The 21,644-nt window shown below is 41.4% G+C and overlaps 1 protein-coding gene across 2 annotated transcripts in view; it reads right to left on the bottom strand.

The window, feature by feature from the left end:
- The window catches only part of MSRA (methionine sulfoxide reductase A), a 231,757-nt gene extending 211,833 nt beyond the window's left edge, over positions 1–19,924 (bottom strand). The window contains exon 1 of one of the 2 annotated variants that reach the window (XM_038130774.1): positions 19,754–19,924. In XM_038130774.1, coding sequence (XP_037986702.1) covers positions 19,754–19,895 — 142 coding nt within the window. In that variant the 5' untranslated portion in view covers positions 19,896–19,924. Of the gene's footprint in view, positions 1–2,885; positions 4,319–19,753 lie in introns of those variants that run through there. The other variant, XM_038130775.1, reaches the window with a different exon arrangement.
- Between the last annotated feature and the right edge of the window lie 1,720 nt (positions 19,925–21,644).

The raw sequence follows: 21,644 nt of genomic DNA, 5'->3' as shown, positions 1-21,644 counted from the left end.
TCCTGTCTTGAAACCCCAAAATTTGATAGTACAGAGGTCGTAACTTCAGGCAAACCAGAAGTTGACACAGGCTAAAGAGGTCAGTGGCAAACAGGAGAAAAGATGACATCAAGACTGCTTGATCCTGGCAAACTTAGCAAAAATAGGTGATTAAACAAATGCAAAGGAAAGACAATAATGGGAATTTTTTCCATGACCTATAATTTATTCCTAAAAAAACTTTTTCAATTCCATAGCATCCAATAAACATGGAAAAACTGCTGTATTGACGCAGAGGAACAGATGTACACTGGGCATAACTTATTTATTAAAAAAAAATAGGAAAAACATGGATGTCCATAATTATTAACAGTACAAGCTTCTATTATTTCTAAAACAATTTCATTAAGAAAATTATCAGAATCAGTCAGATCCTAAACAACTGTGAGCTATTCCTCATCTATAAATATATGACAATATAACTTCAAAATGCTACAAATTAATATTTTTATATTCTCACCATTTTTTCTTCTATTTTCCAATTATTTATGGTCAGTAAAGAGAGTGGCTCAAAGGACTGATGGGACAACCTCACTAATAACCTCCTAAAGGTTTATTTATTTATTATTCCTCCACAATGGCTACAAGAGTTACTCAACTCACTTAAATGATATTTTAAGAGTTACAGTGGACAAAATAATATTGACTTTGCTCAAATTTTTTGTGGCATGGATAAAGACTGTGGCTTATATGCAATAAAGAAGTGGAATTCCACCCAAGTCAATCCCACTGTGCCAAGAGACTGGTGGACTACAAAATAAGCAATTATTCTGGATTAATGGTAAAGAATAAATGGAAGGAACCTTAAAAATATATATATCAAACATAATTTTTTTTTTTTTTTAAATATTGTTATAGATGCTGAGGACGCCTCAGCACATGGAGTCTACCATATGCAGAATCCCCAAGATAATCTCCCATGGCTATAGGGATGCAAAATAACACCACAAAACCCCATAAACTGTCCTTTAACATTTGTATTACTATTATTAACATTTGTATTAAATATTAATATATTTACAACCATATTTAGGGAGAATCCACAGTCATACTGAGAACTGCTCATCTCTTCCTTGTCCAATAACCAGAGGGGTTCAGAGTAAGCGCTGATTTTTAAAATGCTTTGGTATAACAATATAAAAGGCACAAACCAAGCCCATTCCAGGCCCATTTTGATCTCAAACTACTTTGACACTAATTAAAACAGCAGAGTAAACCTTGGTTTATGTCCTATTAATCACCACAAGTGAAATCAGACATTGGGCCATCACAGTATCCAACATGATGCTCTGATGTGAAATATTATCTGTGGTTTAATAACAAAAATGAAGTTAAACCTCAACCACCAACCCTCACCTCCACACTGAAATATGCCATGTTAAGGAACTGTTCAATCCAATCTAAAATAGATATTAATGATTCATTAAGAATTAAACACAAATTGTTAATTTATGAAGTTATTAAACCTATCCAATAATTAAGGATCATAGATGAATGGTGGCAATGAATAATCAGATTAAAGTATCCCGAAAAGTCCAGATGATAAAGAAAATACATAAATACAATAAACCATGTCAAATTACACCAGAAATTCCATTTGCATGCTATCCAACCAGTGTTCCGGTTCCAACCATTTAAACCTTGCAATTCCAATTTGTTTTTTAAATTGCCAAGTTGAGATATTTTCCAAAAAATTAGCACTTAGATGAACTTTCAAAATCAAAGAGTTCAGCAGGAAGAAAAATATTTTATTATGTAGGCCAAAAGAAATGTGCAGTGGTGTGTATCTCATTTAGGAACCCAAAATGTACTGATTAGATATTTCAGAGATACACAGTGTTTCCAACATTGTAAGAACTGCTTCAAAATAACTTCAGTGTCCACAGATATTTAAATATTTGTAAATATATTTCTCTTTATAAATGCACTGCAAGCACCCACATGTTGATCATGTTTAAACCTGAATTTATGAAATTATGTAGGTACTTGGGAGTGAAATATGGTTATTTAAATGTATCACTTAGAAATGTAATGGTCATTTTACTATTTCCCTTAGAGGCAGCACCATAAATGTTTCCTGTTGTTTTCTGAATTTTAATAGTAAAGATTTGGTTTGGAATGCCACGATTAAAGAAAACAGCAAATGCTTTGAGACTGCACAGGATTTCTGAGAAATAATGGGAATTTCTTCCAGAATTCCCCATGGACAGACAAACTTAGGGCACTGTTGTGATGCAAACTCAGCCCAGCACATCCCCGTGTCCCCAGGCACATCCCATGGCAATGCCTGCGCAGGAACAACAGACAAGAACCACACAGAGAGCACAACTCAACTCCTCCAAACACTCCCCTTCCACCCAGGATCCATTCAAAATCCCCCACGGCATACCTATTCCCACACTGAGCTGTTGAGGATCTCTTTTAAGGATTTAGAAAGACAGAATAATAGAATTTTTTCTTCGAAACTCCCTAAGAAACCCTATTAAAATGTTTCAGTGAGTCAAACATTAATCACAACAGCATCTTAACCACTATTTAACGACAGCATCTTTCGAAAGGCTCACTGATGTAGTAAAAAATCAGACAGATCTTGCTAAGAAACCAATTTAATGTAATATTAAGTAACCCAAGTTTTTGACATCATCAAAAAGACCAGTTAATTTTAGCAGTCTCATAATCCAAATGCCACAGTTAAAATACAAACACATTCCTATTAAAAACCTTTCCAATAATGTTGTTTCTTCCCTTCAGCAGGGAAGAATGAGGGAAATGTACTTGTGCAGCATGCCAGGAATTGCACATCTCAGGCTGAACAATCCAGTTTTTAAGAATAGGGTAATACTTACTCCAAGCGAAGCCGATCCATAAAAATCTACGGTTTACAGTTACTCCCTGAAATAATAATGCTGATTGTCACAGGAGCAGGAGGATAATCCCAGCACATCCAGGCCTAATAGGCAGTGTGATCATATTTGCTCCCAGGAAATCAGAAGGCAGGTACCTCTCTCCCTGAAAAACCAGGCACCTTTGGAGAAAACAATGGACTTCTAGGTCCTTCATTTTATTGAAATTGTAAAGCATCCACGCTTCAGCCATCACTGATTTTTTTAGTCCATTTTCTTTTAATTCCCAAGAAAAGAGCAGATTTTTTCACTGTTGCAGCAAACAGGTCCTGTAACTACAAACTGAAGTTTCCGTATCCAGTGCCATCAACTGTGTCATCTTCAAACATCCCTCGCTTGGCAGCAGCCGATATTTTTCCATCTCTTGTTGCTTCTAAAAGTAGAAAATTCAGTGATTTCAGAGGCTTTCTAGGAAGATGCACTGAAGGGAATGTTTGAGAGCAGGAGCAGAATAACCATGCCCTAATTCTGCCCTTCAGGCACAGCATGGATGTCTTCGGCATGTCCTGCTGGGTCTTCAGGTTTGTCCCTAAAGGCTGGGACATGGAGCCAGGGACAGCACCAAGCAGCAAAAACAAACGTTGTGGCTTTAAGAACATACTCACTTTTCTATTGAAGTCACAACTTTCTCTTTACTCTTACTTCACTGCTGGGTCAGATGAAATCTTTAAGGAGGTTCCATTAAAAGTTCATTTCTGTCGAGAGAAACGCTGGAATTCCCGTTCCGAACGTATTCCGAAGGAGGTCAGGTTTGGTTTTAAAGCACGTTTGTGTCGATGAAAAGTTTTTGTTTTGCTGCAAAAAATGAAAACTCTCCCTTTTATTTACACATTCCCTCTGTAATCTTCCAAATTACTCGGCTCCCTTACAGTTTAATCAGACATAAGGAAAAAAAAAAATCACCAAATATCGTATTTCCCATATGTACAAACTGACATTGTGGAGGCTTCATTAAAAGCTTTTATTTCTCTGCTCACTGCTAACTGGACGTCATTTAATGTCACCACCACTTCCCAAGAGCCCAAGAGACTTAAAAAGCGACGGAAGTTTGAAAACCAAAAAAAAAAGTTGTGAGTTTTTCTGTACCCCAGGACGGTTTTCTTTCGCGAAGCTCAAGCCGAGACAGCAGACAAAAGAAGCTGATTTGACTGAGCCGTGCCAAGTCTTGCCTTTTTTTCTTCCCTCGCCTCGCTCGCTCTCTCGCTCTCTCGCTCGCTCGCTCCCAGCATGGCAACCTTCCCGAGCAGTCTTGGCGGAGCTCCAGCCTGTGCCAGCCTGTCTGAATCCTTGTTTTCCAAAAAGATGCTCTTTGCGAATCAATTAATAGATTTCCAAACAGGAAACTGTGGGTCAGTAACCAAATCTTGGCACCAACAGCCGCTGCTCCTGCCAAATCGGCTTTATAGATTTCATGGTTCCCTACCTTTTACAATGGATGCAACGTTTGTGCTCCCGCATCGTGGAGCACTGGAAGCCATTCCCTGTTCTCGCAGGGATAAGAAATCTGCTAGCTAAAAATGTCCGCATGCGACACATGAACAACCTGCAGTAAATCAAGACTCTTTGGAAGGCGGGCGTATGTGTAATTTTAATAAGCACCAAATACTCCTTAAAATAATGTGTTTTCATTCTCTCCTCCCCAGAATCATGGGAAGGTGCCAGGAGCAGGAGACGTATAGATTTGAATTAAGATCACACTCAGAAGTCACGCACATTTTAACTTTATCTGAACTCCAGCTTGAAAACAACCAGTCTTCTCAGTTCCACCATAATTAAAAATCAGCTGAAAATTAATAAGAAATCAGATCCCAGCTCATACACAAAAAATCTCCCCACATCCATAGATCCAATGATGTCATCTGTTAATTCAACAGCTCAAGTTCTTGTGGCACTCAGAGCAGAAATGGCTCAGCATTAACAGTCAACTCTGGTGGGAAATTTTCTGATGTGTTGCAAGACTTAAAGGATAGAAAATTATATTTGGAACTTCATTCAAGATATTCTAAATGACAAGAATTCATGTGAGGAAAATTACAGGAATAAACTTTCTTTTATCTTCAAGCTATTTGCCAAGGCAAAATGCCAACTTTTTAAAATACATGCATTACATTAATGAGCTAAATAGAATATTCTGAGGGAAAAAACCCTCCTGAAGTGTTTAATTTTCCAAGTTTATTTGACAGAGAGTCTCAGAAGTTCACAGGATCATAGAATGGTTTGGGTAGGAAGGGACACTCAAGACCATCCACTGCCACCCCCTGCCATGGGCAGGGACACCTTCCACTATCCCAGGTTGATCCAAGCCTTGTCCAACCTCGTCTTGGACACTTCCAGGGATCCAGTGGCAGCCACAACTTCTCTGGGCACCCTGTGCCAGGGTCTCCCCATCCTCACAGGGAACAATTCCTTCTGCCAGTATCCAAGGAAATCCCTCTCTGTTTCTAAAGGTTCCATTCTGTCGGAGATTGGGTGACCTTATCTAATGATTTTTTTTAAAAAAACAGGTTCATTCTCTGCCCTTCAGACCTCAGACATCCACATAAGGTTCCCCTTGTGTGACTGTAACAGACTCGTCCATGTTTCTCCCAGTAGCCTCCCAACTCCAGAAGAAACACCATTAACTTTAAAATCACATTTTTGCATCAAAATATTGCACACTCTCTCATTTCCACTTGCACCTTCCATCCTCATGACAGGGCCTACTTGGGAAAAAAAACTTTGTATAATCTTTCTATTTCTTTTCTTTGTGCACTTGACAGCAAACTCTAATGTGTCGCTTTGCCTTTACTGAAAGACCATCAGGCATCAACACGGGAACAAAAAGATCTCATGGAAATTATTGACAGTGGAATTAACTCTGAAAGGCTACACCACTGCAGCAGTCGCTATTAAATGCTCAGCTGTTAATTGGTTTTCCTTCCAAAAATGTATGTATTGACAACAGCAATACTAAAAATATATATGAAATTCCAATAGAGATGAACTATTTTACTATTCCATCATTACTCTTAGGGAAATTTAAGGCAGTAAAAACAAATATATTCCTGAGCAGACAGATGTTTTCCTGCAGAGAATTTGCTAACAGGATGAAGAGTCTTATTTTATCCCTCAAAATACTGCTCCAAAGGCAGTGGAACCATCAAGGGTCAATCTCATGCACAGGAACAAGTCCACTCTTCCTGCCTTAAAGCCTTTCGTCCAAGGTGTATTTTACTGCAGCTCTCCTAATTCCCTCTCTCCTCTTAAGGACTCCAACTGCACCACTCCACTGGAATTGCTCCCAGCTCCCTCTGTGACACCTTCCAAGATGCATCCTCCAGTCCAAGGTGTTGATATCTCTCAATGGAACTCATTTCTCCTCCTTCACTTCTCCTCCTTCTCATAAAGAAGTTTCCAGCCCAATGAACTGAGCATTCAGTAACCTCCAGAGAGGAAGAAAACATAAAACTTTCTCCACACCTTGTTTTGGGCCCTTTTTTCACGATTTCTGCCTGGTTTTCACTGTGTTCCCCCCTCAGCTTCTCCAGTTTGCTTTTCTTCATGTTGTCTCCCACAGTTCTGAAGTCAGCTTTTTCCTTTCCTTCCTGCACAGTCTATGGATTTTTCCTTGGAAGGCTGCAGTAATCCAGTACTCAGCTTCCAGATAACGGGACCTGACACCAGGTTCTGTATTAATGACTCCACAAAGTGCTTTCCACCCTCACATGTTTCTCCTGAGCATTCTCCTCTCTCCAGCTGTCCTACTGATGTTTTCTTTGATGTTACTCTCTTCCAATGCACAAAATATGTAAAGAGTCAAATTCCTCATCACTCCAAGTATTTTCCTATCCATCTCCAGTCCAAATCTGACCACCTTGGATGTTTACCATTACAGAACCACATGAAGCTCTGTCCTTAAACACCATCTATATCCCCATGCTCAGAGAAAAATCCCCAAATTTATACTTTTGCAGTATCTTAGCTATCACTGGTCCTTCTTTGAAGAATTAGGAGAAAAATTAATATTGATCTGTGCCTTGGTCATCATTCATTTCAATTTTTTTTTCCCATCTTGGACTTGATGATCTTAGAGCTCTTTTCCAACCTTAATGATTCTGTGATCTTTTATGCATTTTACCTTCATGCCCCTGGAATTTGCTCATTTAAAATTCTCCCAGTGAAAGCCTCCTGATGTCATCATATTCCCTTTTATCCATGTATTTTTCCATCTCTCCCAAATGCTTCTGTGTCTCCCCATAGTGGTACACCTGGACACCTGTCCATGTGCACCTATGAAGTGAGAATGATTTCCCACCTCCCAAGTGGAAAACTTCAGAATAGAAGAAGTAACTCGTTCATTTAAGCTGTTCTTTTTGGAATACAACCCCAAAAAGTTACTTTCAAATGTCAGGTATAGCTTTTATTTCCCTTTTTTTTTCTACCTTTCTGGACACCTCAGTGTCATGCACCAATGAAAGCTGTGTAATACCGTATCCAGACCACATGACACGAGGTCAGTCTGGCTGTGATGGTCCCCAAAATATTTTATTTTAAAGATAAACACATTGGAATATCTGGTATATCAGGGCTAACTCTATCAGTCTTTCTGCTATCACACTCCTGCTATCATTTGTGGGCATTTCCATTAGAGATAAGTGAAGCCAGTGCCTCTGAGGACAAGCCAGAGGTTTTTAGGAGTCTAATTTTGGAGCCAGATGCTTTGCTGATTTATAATTGAAGGGTGAAAGTGGATCATGTGACAGGAAAAAGGCTGCTTTTACCTGGGCTGCTCATACAGAGATGATGGCAAAGAATTTTCTATTAACTCTCCACTTTTCTGGGTTTTATTAATAAACGGCCAAACACTGGGGAAGCTCTAAGAGCATAAGAGTGACTGTAGCTGTTACATAGAAACCAATAAAATGAGAAGGAATACTGAGAGAAGGAAAAAAAGAAGGAATATTGCAGCCACCCAGAAGAGGCAAGGAAAGACAGCGAGAGCTGAAGTCAACATTTCAAGAATTAACCAAATAAAATGAAAAAAAAATACAAGAACACAAGAATGAAGGCCCGTAAATGCAGGAAAAAATGGAACATGAAGGACTAGACCTGCAAAGGCTCGGGTCCTGCAGATTCCCAAGGTCAGTCAATACAGTGACCACCTTTGGCAGCTTGTTTTGCATAGTTTTGCATGTCCCCAGTTAATCCTGGTCCAGGATGGGCTGTCTCCTCCTGGCAGCTGCCCCCCTACTACCTGCACTTGCCATTTATCATTTTGACAACATCATGTATGCCTGACTGTGGTCTTTCCTGTGCCATGGAAAACATTAGCCCCAGGAGTGGAGAGTTCCAGTGGAATCCAGGTGAAAATCAAAGCAGCGGATCCGTGAGCCCGGTGGGTTTAGGGCTGGCACTGTCACACGGTGGGGTGGAGTCCTCCAGCTTTGCAAGGCAAATAAATGACAAGACCAAACTCTATGGGAAGCTGTCAACAACTTCCTAAAATCACTGTGGGATTATCCTTCAACTGCTCATCATGTGCTGGCATTCCGCCCCAATTTGAAATTCCAAATCCATGGGTCAATCTCCACTAAATGTGCTCTTCTTCAGTTCCTTTACGACCAGATGGTTTCCAGAGTATAGCAAACAGAATTTGCATTCCTAGGTTAAAATATTTTCCCATTCTCTCCATCCAGTACCACCCAGAACACTTCCAATATAAAGTATAACATGGATTTTTAAGTACTGTTGGTACCATTAATTGTTTATTATCTCCTTTTAGTTCTCAGGAGAAAAACAGTTACAGGTAGGGCTGAGTGGCATTTAAAAAGCGATTGCAGAGAAATTTTTCGATTACATGAAAAATAAATGCACAGAACTTAAGGTGGAAATAGTTATTCTTAATAAAATCCACTTACAGTTAACATGGGTGGAGTAAAAGCAGACTTGTGGCTAGAAATTCTCAAATATCTTCAATTACTATGAAAATGGAGGCTCTAAAAAAATTAAATAACTATGAGAATTCATCCAAAATTTGATCTGGTTAGGCTCTCATCATTCCATGTATGAGGAATAAGAACATATTCTTTGTTTTGCACTAATAAAGGGATTTATTGTAAAAATCAGGTACAAAGTGCTTTGTGTTCAATAACTGAATTTTCACTAATTAAATATTTTAAATGGTTCTACAGAGATCAGTATCTCAGAATTCCTCATCTTCATCCAGCCATCAGCCCAGAGAGTGCTGGGTTTTCCTTATTTTCTACTTCCATTATACTTAATACTTTCACAACAGGAGTACCTGGGAACGTCTGTGCACAGGTATCCAAAATGATAGAATACACATTTGGTGGGTTTTTTGCCTCTCATTCAAAAAGTTTGCTTTTAGTTACTGTAAACTAAATCAAACACTGAGTAGGTTTTAATTGGTGTGTGACTGTTTAACACAGAGATGACTCCTTAAACAAGGACTTAAGGAGAAATCAGTTAATGCAGAAGGGTGAGGGTGGGAGTCTCAATTCCATACAACCAAGGACTGGATGTAGGGACACTCAAATCCCGCTGATGGCTCCTCCATATCCCATCCCCTGGACTCGTGTTACCAGCCCAGGCACAGCCAACAACATCCAAAACATGATATTGTGCCCAACTGTCAACTGGGAACGGTTCCAAACCCAGAAATTTCAGAGGAACGTACTGGTTGACCAGGGAAAGGGCAGACCCAGGATCTCTCCAAGGATTTAAGGGTGATCTGAATCATCTCCATGTCCCCAGCCAGGGGCACATCCACAGTCACAGAAACAATCTGCAATTCCCACTCTGGAATGCAGCATTAAGCTGCATCGAGTTTTTCCAGCATGGGATGGGATCCTCCTCCAGTAAAAGACAGCATCCTTCAGGTCATTTGAAAAGCAATTTGATGGCTAAGAATGGCACAAGGGACCAGGTTACATCAAACAGCAAGAAGTGTAGACAGCTGGTAAGAAAACAAATGCATTAAAGCCACTCAACGGGAAGATATGAGGCGTGAGGTCACACCCCAAATCCCTTCAGTGCTCAAAACTCGGGTTTTAATACGGGAATTGTGCTCAGCTGCCAACAACATGAGAAGACCTTTCAGAAGCAGAACTTCAGAACTGAATGTGGCAAACAGATGGGCCATTGGTCAGGCTCCTTCATTCCAGAGGATGCAGCTGGACTCCAGAGCAGTTATACCCATTTATGACTGGATTTATGAAAAATGCTAACAAAGTGGAGGGTTAGAACATCCTAACACTGTTTTTTAAAAATTATCTTCTCTAAGTTCTGACTTTCTGAAATTAATATCTTAAGAACCAACTATAAACTCATCTCTAAGTCATCTTATGAGTATTTTTTTTCCTTCACATAAAAACATACTGGAACATATTAGGACATTCTGCTTAAGAATCCACCCTCTACATTTGTTTTGCCTGCTCATTTCTTCCCTTTCCTGTTCCCTTTCTGAGTGGTAACTTGGAAAATTGTCACTCAAGGTCCTACTGAAATGAAGCACTATTATTCTGTGAGAAGCTTATTTTATCAGAAGTTCTCTGAGTGCAACCTCTTCAAGATGAGATTTTTATCTCTGCTGCTCCACAGGACAAGCTCAGTAAGTACAGAAGAAGGTTTGCATATCCCAGTTTAGGGTAAGAAGGAGAATCCTTAAGGAAGAACATAAACAAAAGGAAGAAGCAATATAAATAGTCCACACAGACCCTGTATATTGTAACGTTATCTCTGGTGCAGATGACCTTAGATGATATCTTATTGCAGTTTGCTAAATTAGCCACTGATTCCCGGACTGGGAATTTTGCCATTCTTTAGAATGTAAACTCAACATTTGGGAGGAGCAGATGATTGCAAACATTTTTTCTCCAAGAGGAGATCAGCTGCCAATCTACTGATCCCAATCTCAATGATCTCCTGAAGCCCCTTCCAACCTGGATCATCCTGTGATCCCATTCTGCCATACACAGGTACCAACCAGTCCCTGCCAATCCCACCAAGGGCTGTCTGGAATCATCCCTCTCCTCCCTCGGCCTGTTAAGTCATCAATGCCAGACTCCCTCGATTCCTGCTCCCACTTCAGGAGTTCTGAGATTAAATTTTCAGGAGCTGAATGTTTGATGAACCAAAAAGTACATTTCCAAGCCTGTAAACAGTGAATGGGCAATGTCAGAAACCCAAGGACGCTTCCACTGTCTGTCCCTTGCACAACACTTCTCATTCCTCAATGGGTTCCTAAAAGTTTTGAGCCAGAGGCTCAGCACCAAATATCTACCCTTAAAGTCCTCATGTCTAAACAAATGTCCTCAAGATGAGGGATTTCTGTCTCACATTGAGGACACTAAAAAAATTCGTTTCCACTGGAGTTCTGCTTCTCAGCCATTCCTGAAATGTGGGCATTCCTTAAAGCATCTCTGGCGGCTCCTAGAAAGTCAAATTCCTCAGCAATCAAGCCCAAACTACAGTAAAAATACAGGTATCATCTACCTGGCCACATTTCTCAATAGAAAATAAGATCTTATTTTTAAAAAAAGACCCAAACAATCTCCAGTAATTCCAATTTTGCATTATATGCAACAGGAATTAACTACAAGCAATACATAAGAAACTGCAATAACCATCCCTGGATTGTTATGGGTTTTACTGCACAGGTTTTTATCTGATTTGTACTAGGGGATTATTTATGAGCATTATTTTAATTGTACTGGAAATTTAAATGCAAGTTTCATATGTATCATAAAAATTTGCAACAAAATAAGTGCAATAATCAAATGTATCCATATCACAGAAATTCCATACATAATAATTAAAAGATAAGCATGGAAGGATAAAGCAATGCCTATCACACAATAAATTACAAGCCAAATAATTCAATGATTACAAAGTAAATATAAATTCAATAAAAAGTACATAAACCTGAAGTTAAGGCAATGTACACCACTGTAATTTGAAGGTATAAATTTGACAGGAAGACATTAATTAAACTAGAGAAGCTTTCAAAGCTGGAAAAAATTAAAACGGAAGTACTGTACATCAAAGAAACAGAGAAGGACTGACACACAGGAATTAGTACCTGAAATATTCAAGCTACCTTAAATCTGCCTTAAGGGCTATTCTGCACTTATCTTTTTTCAAATCAATTAAAGTGAGGAGTTTTATTATTTACTCTTTGTGTGTTCTGAAGGAACTAAAGATGCTGCACCTCTGCAGTTCCATGTGTAAACAACTTCACTCTCACATGGATAACCTGACTTTGGAAATTCCTTCCTTCATTGTTAGCAATATTGTATACGAGTGTGAACCAGGAAAATTAAAGAAAGTAAAGGAAAAAACTTTGATTCTGTGAACTGGTATTTGGTGTAGAGAGTTAAATAAAAATACAGCTTTTGACCCTGGACAATACATTAAAAAAATAAAATAAAGACTTTATACTGAATATCAACTACATGGACAGGTCATTAATACAGCAAAGCCAGGGCTCTGTCTGTGGCTGGTTATCACACAGACACCTCCATGTGAGCTGGTCACTGGACCCTGCACTGGTCACCCTACTTTCCTGCAGCCAGTGGAAGGAAACAGCATTTCGGGCACTATTTCCCTGATTTAAACATTATTTCCCTGATTTGATGAACCGAACAGACCAGTGCCTGTTCTACCTGTGACAGCCAAACTCTGGGTATTGCTGCAGCACCATCCAGCCCCTTCAGTGCTCTGTCTCACCCTGTTCCTGCTGCAATGTAAAGTTTGCCCCACACTCCCCTACCTGCTGTGGAAAGAGAAGCAGTGGGAAGCCTAATTCCATGTCTGTACCTGGGATATTCATTCACTTATTTATAGAGGAACATGTGGGATCCAGGGTACAACATTACCTAAATGTAGTAAATGTCATTCCTACACTAAAGATAAATGGACACAATCAGCCAAAGCAGCCAAATGTATCCCAGGACTCTGACAAAATCAGATAAAATATTCCCTAGTCAGGAAAAATGACCTGAGTAAATATAACCTTGTGTTTAACTCTCATAACTGATAGGTTTAACACCCCAAACCTGGCAAATTCAGACATTTACATCCCTTTTCAAAACAGCAGCAACAAGGAGCTCCTGAACCCCGTGCACCTCAACTACCTTCACCCGGGAATAATTATCCCCTTTCATTACACAACTCTGAATGATCCCTCAGAGCAGCATCCACACACAACCCTCTAGGAAAAGATCCTCTGGATTCCTTTTTCATTTCGGAGAGAGGAATTACAGCATCAGCACGAGAAGCCTCCACCAAGCCTCATTTGGATGCAGGAGGCTGCCAGTTGGGTGAAGTTTCTCCCCATTTAGGCGCTGCTGTCTCCCAGCAACCCGGGCTGTTGCCAGGAGAAGCCCCGGGAGCGCTTCCTCCGCACCCCCCGGCTGTGAGCCGCATGCTAAGCAGAGCTCCAGGAACTCCAGGGACTGGAACAACAGATTTTATTTTTTTTTTCACTTTTTGTTGTATTTTTTGAGGGGTTTCGTGATGAATGATGTCACCCTTTCTCTTGGGATGTGGCGAGAGGTGATAAGTAAGCACAGGGTGATTCCATCAAGGTTATTCCACCTCAAAAGCAGCATTTGGCAGCTGGATGTGCAGCTCTGTAAATATATTTCCTGTATGCTTTCCATCTCTCCAGCATCCTCTGCGCCTGTTAACTTTCTCTGGGTTGTTGTTTCCCAGCTGCCAAGAGCAAAAAAGCACATGCAAACAACAGCAAAAAAAAAAAAAATCTCTTTATGTTGATTTAAATCTTTGCTTCTCCTTGCAGCACCTTCAAAAATGTAAAATGCAACGGGGGGGTTAAAAGCAATTCCTGTTTTTCCAACAAGAGTACAATATTTACAGCTGTACAGTTGGCTTGAAAATTAGGTGTTTAGTGTGTGAATATAATTACCTGACAGAACACACACAAAAAAAAAAAATTAGAGACCTAAAAAAAGCCATGATAGGCAGGATTTCCAAGGAAATTCATCCTGAATGTATGTGTAAAGAAGTTGTAACCACAAATTTGAGAAGTCTTTTCAGATAATAAACAATCACTGAGGTGAGGTGTTTCTCTGCTGTGCATTCTGCTTTCAATCTTGGCATACACCACAAAATTGTAATGAAATTTAATAATTTATGGAAATTGATGGCTTGAGTGTGTTTGAGGCAAAGACTGTCTCCTAGAAAGGAGAAATAAGTAATTAACTCTTCTGAGTTAGAAAGGTAAATTGCAATTTGCAAAGTGCTAAACCACATATGACATTGTTACTCAACACATTCCACGGAACTGCAACGGAAGTCAAGTCTCGCATTTTTTGGCCCGTATGTCATACAATCTCAATAAAAATGGACAACTAATTATTCATTATGTAGAATTGTACCACATAAATAAAGTGGTGGAAATTTTGGAGAAACAAATCCTCCTAAACCTTAAGATGAACTTTATTTTGAGGTTTTGTGCTGAGGTATGATCTCAGAAATCTTTATTATAGACCTAAAACACAGTGATACTGAAATCACTGTCTGAAAAACTTTTGTATTTGCTCATTATTACAAATTCTTTTAATCAGTAAAGGAAATAAACATGAATATTTTTCATTTTGTTCCTTATTTTGAGGGCATAGTTTAATGGTAAGCAGAAGTACCACACCATAGAAGTACCAACCAAACCACAGGCCACTGGTTTGACCACAATAATTTCTGTTCAGTGTCTTAAGAATGGTAAAAAAAAGACTAACAGGGAGAGCATGTGGATCCTCTGTAAAATGACATTTTTAATCAATGTTTTCTTTAAAGAGCATGATCTGATTCAAGCAAGAATTAATTCATGGCAATGCTGAGCTTTGTTTTTTTTTTTTTTTTTACACAGAAGGTCAGACTAAAATTCACCATGACCTCCTTCACATTTGTAATTACTGCTCTATTAATCTTTAGCTATAAAGCTAAGAGGCCTAATGGGTTTAAACAATCCTAAGGCTCTCTACTCATGAGCTGGACTTTCTCTGCCTCAAAAAAGTCAAGTCACTACAGATGTGAAAGAAGATATTCTCTGACATTGCTCATTGGGAATGGCAGGAAAAACATTATTTTAATTTATTACACATTGCTACCTCAGGATATCTAGCAGAAAAAAACTCTATGTGTGTGTGTGTGTGTCTGTGTGCATGTATATGTTACTCAATGCCTACATTCATAGGCTCCTTGACTACTGCTCCTACCACTGTCATAAAATAAAATAGTTCATTAAATAGTGTGAGCAATAAATCCTCACATACTCAGAAAACACAGCCATGTTTCAGCAGCAATCAAACTAAAATTAACTCTGAAAAGTCGAGTTGTAGTAGAAAGGTAGGAGCAATAAATAATGTGTGTTTTTACTATAAAGCACAACACCTTATTGCACCGTTATACAAGGATATGAAAGAAGTAATTTAAAAAATGAATGCAGATGCTCTATTGCAAGGAAAGAAATCTGGGAATTAAAGTTTGTTGTGCAGTTTATGAAATTTGTACGAGACCTAATAAACTCAACTTGCTTACAAAAAAAAACTAAGTGATGTTTGTTCATGTCTCTACTCCTTTCAGCTAATGCAGAGCACTTTATCCAGGTCTAACTGCATGATTTTCTTGGACCCTCAGTGTGCACTAACACCTCTGGAACTTCAACCTCCCTCCAGATAAACTCTGAGAAGAGCCTGGTGCTCCTCCACAGGGATCTCAGCAGTGGCAGCAGCCATTTTGGGAGCTTTGCTGTGGCAGATGGAGTTGCTGCAGCACAAGGAAGGAGCTCCAAAGATGTTTTATCTCATCAGGACGAGAAGCAGGGAATCAATGGAATCTCCAAGAGACAAGGAGCTCTTCACCAAGAAAGTAAAAGGCTGCTAGCATCACTGAAGGTGAAGAGGATGGACACTGCAGGTCCAGAAAGCTCTGGCAGTTGTTCTTCTCAAGTGTCTGCACCCTAAGGCAGAGCTTGTCTCACCTCAATGTCCAGGTGTGGTCACAGACCTCTTCAGAGACCTGGCACAGCACACGCAGCTGGAGCAGGATGTAGGAATAATCCTTCCTAGCACAGAAAGACTGGATTGGGAGCGGCACTCTACTGAAACACAGCTCTTGAGAGCACAGGGCTCCAGAGGGGAACAGTCCTGTCAGCAGCCAGAAGACAGTGGAGATGGGGATGCAAAGGAAGGCTGGAAAGGCACACAGAGTTAGCATTTTCTACCTGCAGAACTCTGGCTTATATAGGGAATTATCATGGTGTCCTGAGCTGGAAAGGACCCACAAGGATTATTGAGTCCAACCAACTCCTAGCTCTGCCCAGGACACTCCAACAATCCTGAGAGCGTTGTCCAAATGCTCCTGGAGCTCTGACAGCCTTGGGAATGTCACCATCCCCTGGAGAGCTGTTCCAGTGTCTGACCCCCTCCTGGGGAAGAACCTTTCCCTGATATCCAACCTAAACCTGACACAGCCCCAGCTGTTCCCTGGGCCTTGGTCACAGAGAGCAGAGACTGGAGCTGCAGCCCCTGAGAGATAAAAGCCCCTGGAAGGCTGCCAGAGGGAGAAAAAGGCCCTTCAGCGTGGTCTGAATTTGGAAAAAAAACTTTCTAAGAGAGTTAAGGAAGAAAAGATCGTGTAGAAAAAGTGGGAACTTCATCAGGAACACAGAGCTGCCTAATGGATTAAAATACAGAGACCAAAAACAAATAACAAAGGAGGAAAAGAATAGCACCACCTCAGCATTTAGGCACAAAATCAGCAAGGCCAAAGCTGGAGTTCAGCCTAGCTGGGGACACAAATGGCAATAAGAAATTAATTCACAAAAATTACCGGGGTAAAAAGAAGCTCAGAAAAAATCAAGGTGCATTGATGCATACAGGAGACAGCCTAGAAGTGTGTACAGAAAATACTGATATACTCAAAACCTCTTTTGCACAAGTCTCCAGAAACAACGACTCCTCCAAAACCTCACCTGGCTGGTACAGTCAGAAAGAAAAGCACAAAACAACATGAGGAAAAATGGGTTATGGTTACTTAAAGAAGGTAAATGTATTTAAATCCAAGGAGCCCTATGGAGTTTTTCCAGAGCTGGGAGGCCAAGTTTGCTGGTGAGGCCATGAGAACACTGTGACGGATCAGAAATAATGAAAACCACAGTGATTGGGGATCTCTCATGATGAGAACTGGGCTACAGTAACAACTGCTTTTAAGAAAGGGAAAAACAGAACTGAGGGGGTACAGGATGCTCAGCTTCAGCTCAGTCTCAGGAGATACCATGGAAAATGCCGTCTTAGAAATTATTTCCAATCAGGGAACAAGAAAGTAATCAGGAATAACCAACACATTTACCAAAGGCAAATCACGCTTGTCCAGCTGAGCTGCCCTTTTAGGCTGAAATGATGGCTCTGCAGAGCAGAGGCTGTAGCACATGTTGACTTCAGCAGGGTTCTGACACCCTCTGTCCCAGCATTTGCTGTGGAAACTGACAAACTCCTGGCTGGAGGAACAGCCTGCATGTCAAAAATGGGCAGGAGCAGCAGGCTCCAAAGGCAGGGATCAATACCTTCAAGCCTGGTGGGCAGCAGGTGACCCCAGGGGCTGATGCTGGGGCCAGAATCATTCGATAGCTGAAACAGCAAAGTGAGTGATGTGACAGGAAACACGCTCAGCACATCTGAGGGCAGTGTTAAACACACAGCCAGAGCAGACACAGCAAACAGCAGAGGAGATCTGGGAACGATTCCAGCTCTACGGCAACAGAAACCTCAGGGAGGTCAGGAACAAGAGCAGGATGATCTCAGAGCTGCTGGGAAGGAGCTGTGGTTCTGCTGGATGCCAGGTTAAATGTGCTCACAGCGCACATTTTCACAGAGAAAGCTAACTCTGACTCTGGACAACGGAGAAAAGAAAAATCTCTCTCTTCTGTGCTGTACCGGTAAGAATTCACCTGGAATACCAGGTCCAGTTCTGGTTCCTGACTCACAAAAGACATTTTTAACATGGCAAGGGTCTGCAAGATCAATCAGCCTTGAGTTGATCATCAGCCTAAATTTTAATTGCCATTCTTTTCAGAGCAATTTACATCTTAACACTGACAGTTCTCTGGAGAGCCATGCTGTTATTAAATACGTAATACCACATTTAGCCACAGAAAAACACTTTAAAAAATTGTATTTACTCTTACCAGGATGCTGTTTCTACAGCAGCCCAAAATTGTTCTACCTGTGCAGTTACTCAGCATAAAATCAGCTTGGTGTGTCTTCTGTTTTGTCAACAACCAAGCTGAAGCTGCCACTTTAATCCAGGCAATGTGCTACTGCTGGTGCCATCTCTGGCACTCCTGGTGTCATCTCTGGAGTTCACTGCTCTATTTGCACAAACCCCACCTCTGCATCCCTCCTTTCAGTCCTTTCAAAGTCCTTTCTCTACAGCAGAAGTAACATTCTTCCTGCTACCTTTCATTTCACCACTACCTTCAGCTTTTTACTAAGTATCCGTAACATGCATGATTTTATTACCCTCCTGGCCACTGGGCTTATGCCATCATCCATTTATAATTCTTCCACCAGCACTTATGCACTTAAGGTATTTAAGTATTATTTAAGCCCTAAGTTGGCATACCTTTTTAGGGTCCATAGGAGCCTGCAGCAAAGATGCATATAAATAACACCTTGTTCAATAAACACCTCATATGTGAACTATCCAATACATGGGCTAGAGCACCTCAGTGCCACTAAAACTCCTCCTGAACAGTCATCTTGGAACACCTGCAGTTCCTAGGAGGACTGTCAGAAAGCGAATTCGTTAATTCTGGGCTGCTAGTTTGCTTACCTGACAACACACATCTACTCAAAGGAGGAAAAATAATAGGGAGAATTATTAAGAATTTCAAAGCACTTTGCAAACAGAATCACAAAATTATTTCGGTTGGAAGAGACATTAAAGCTCATCTCATTTCATCCCCTGCTATGAACAGGGACACTTTCCACTATCCCAGGGTGCTCCAAGCCCTGTCTAGATGACCTTGGACACTTCCAGGGATCCAGGGGCAGCCACAGCTTCTCTAGAAAACCTGTGCCAGGGCCTCACCACCCTCACAAAGATAGATTTTTTTCTAAAACACTCACAGAAGATACACAGCATGTCATGGTTTTATTTTTAAGTACTGTTATTTAACAAAAACAGCAAGGGCTAAGGAAATCTGCTTAAAACCCTGTTGCTGGCTTCAGTAAAAGATAAAAGAGAAAATTTATATATAGCCAAGAAAACTTATGGAAAATAACCACAAGATGGTTTGGCTGGAAAGGAATCTTAAACCTCATCCAGTTCCATCCCCCTGCCATGGGCAGGAACACCTTCCACTATCCCAGGTTGCTCCAAGCCCCGTCCCCCTTGGCCTTGGACACTTCCAGTGACGGGGCAGCCACAGCTTCTCTGGGCCAACAAGAGCCGCGCTCGCTGGCTGCTCCAACAACCCGTCCATCCCTATTCTTACGGCACACAAGAAACGGCACTGCGCGACGACAAACCCCTTCCCAAGGCACATTTACCCCCCCCGTCCCCGTCCCCGTCCCCCCTCACGGGACGCACGCCCCGCCGCCGCCGCCGCCATGTTCCTTCCCCCCGCCCCCGTCCCGCCCCTCAGCGCGCACGCGCCGCGCCGGCCCCGCCCCGCCGCCAGGGCACGGCGCATGCGCACGCCGAGAGCGGGGAAGGGGCGCGCGGCTGAGGCGGCGGGCGGGAGCGGGGGACGGGGAAAGGAGAGGAAGGGAAAGGGAGTCGGCACTTACCTGGCACCGCTATGCGCTGGGCCCTGCCGGGCAGCGCTTCGCTCGCCTGCGGCAGGCGGGAGGCCCAGTCGCCCATGGCGAAGGCAGAGCCGTGGAGGGTGCGGAGGAAGAGCAGGAGGTGGAGGCGGTGGCGCGGCGACATCGCCCGCTGGTGGGGGGGGCATATGAGGGAGCCCGGGGGAGGGAGGGGCGGGGAGCGCGCCCCCTGCCGAGCGGCACGGCGAGGCAGCTCGCCTCACCTCCCTCAAGGGAACGGCCCAGGTGCCCTCAGTGACTCTTTAACCCGAAATGTCCCTTTCCATGGGCTCTGCCCGCTGGGCCGCGTTCCTGGGATGCGCCTCAGTGGAACGCTGCTTGCTCTGAAGTCTGCCCGCGGCGTTGTTCCCAAAGTTTCGGGGCCCTCATGGAGTCCACGTCGCCTCCACCTCATGTTCTCATCCGTGTCGCATCCACCCTCTGGCCTGTCCATGCTCCGGTGTTGGAGGGTGTTTTGCAGACATATTTAAGAAAACACGCTACACATTCCTTTCATGCAGTAATATGTTTTATTTGTACGATTACGAGAGTGGTTTGGGTTGGAAGAGGCATTTAAGCTTATTTTGTTTTAACCTCCAATAATATATATATTTTTAGGTTTTTTTCCGTGGCTTTTCTGGCTATTAATTTTGAGAGTAGTCTCCCTGTGTTGTGCTTAGCCAATGTACTGTACCATTGCAATTTTGCAGAGTATTTTTTCACTGAATATATTTCAGATAACCTAAATCTCCCAGGAGAATTTCCTGTACCTCTGTTTGCAATAAAAACACATAAAAAGTGATCAGAGCGTGAGTGCTTGTGGAAAACCATCTGTGTTTTGGGGGGTAATGCAGTGCAAATTCCTACAATCATAGAATGATTTGGGTTGAAAGGGACCTTAAAGTTGATCTCATTCCACTCCCTTGCCATGGGCAGGACACCTCCAGTGGACTACGCAAGAAACAGGATATTAATTGATTACAAAATTCATCTGGGGGTGGGTTGAAAAAATGGAGTTGTTGGCTGAATAGAGAGAAGATTATATAAAAAAACAGACTAGTGTCTAGTCTGAGAGGAAGGTCAGATAATTCTCTCAAAAAAATGTCTATGACAAATGCAGTTCCATTCAGTTTATAAGCAAGCTGGGTTTTGCATGGATACTCCTGAGGCCTAGAATTTAATTCATATATATAAAGATGTTGCATATTTACAGCAATATTGAGAATTCCTAGGTGCTCTTGAAACAATCTAGAGGAGTGGGAAAATCACGTTTTAGGAGTCAGGTTTTCTTCAAAATTAAAAATTCCAATAGAAACAGGAGAAACAAAATTGTCCCACCTCAGCATTTATGTTCCTTGTTTTCTGCTTGAAAGGTGAACTAAATGCTCTTTGAGCACAGGTAGTCCCAAGACTGCAGTCAATTTTTCAAGTTTTTTTACATGAACAAAATTTCTGATTAATGGTAAGTAAAATTACTGAGGTCAGGACTGGAGAGGATCTCAGGTGACCTGAAAAAATATCTTGTAATAACCTGAAGAAAATCCACTGAATAATAAGTAAGTATAGAGATGTTTGTGATAAATAACTCTGATATTTAGAGAGTACAAGTCAGTACGAACCAGAAATGCTCAATAACAAACTGTGAATTTCATTTAAAATGTGTTTGTCTAATTAGTTACTCTCTCATTATGGTCACGGTGTCAATTCCCAGCTCTTTCTTTGTAAGAAACCACTAAAGATGACGACATTCACTGGTTTTACACTGCCCATCTCTTCATTTTCACCACACCCCTCTGCCAACGTGTTCCTAAAATTGCACTGCACAGTGTCACAAGGATGGCAATGGAATTTTCCCCTCAGAATGAATGTCTCCACC

This window comes from Motacilla alba, chromosome 3 (genome assembly GCF_015832195.1).
Source record: "Motacilla alba alba isolate MOTALB_02 chromosome 3, Motacilla_alba_V1.0_pri, whole genome shotgun sequence".
NCBI classification, from domain to species: Eukaryota; Metazoa; Chordata; class Aves; order Passeriformes; family Motacillidae; genus Motacilla; species Motacilla alba.
The sequence above is the reverse complement of the archived record's forward strand: the minus strand, read 5'-3'. Positions and strand labels throughout refer to the sequence as shown.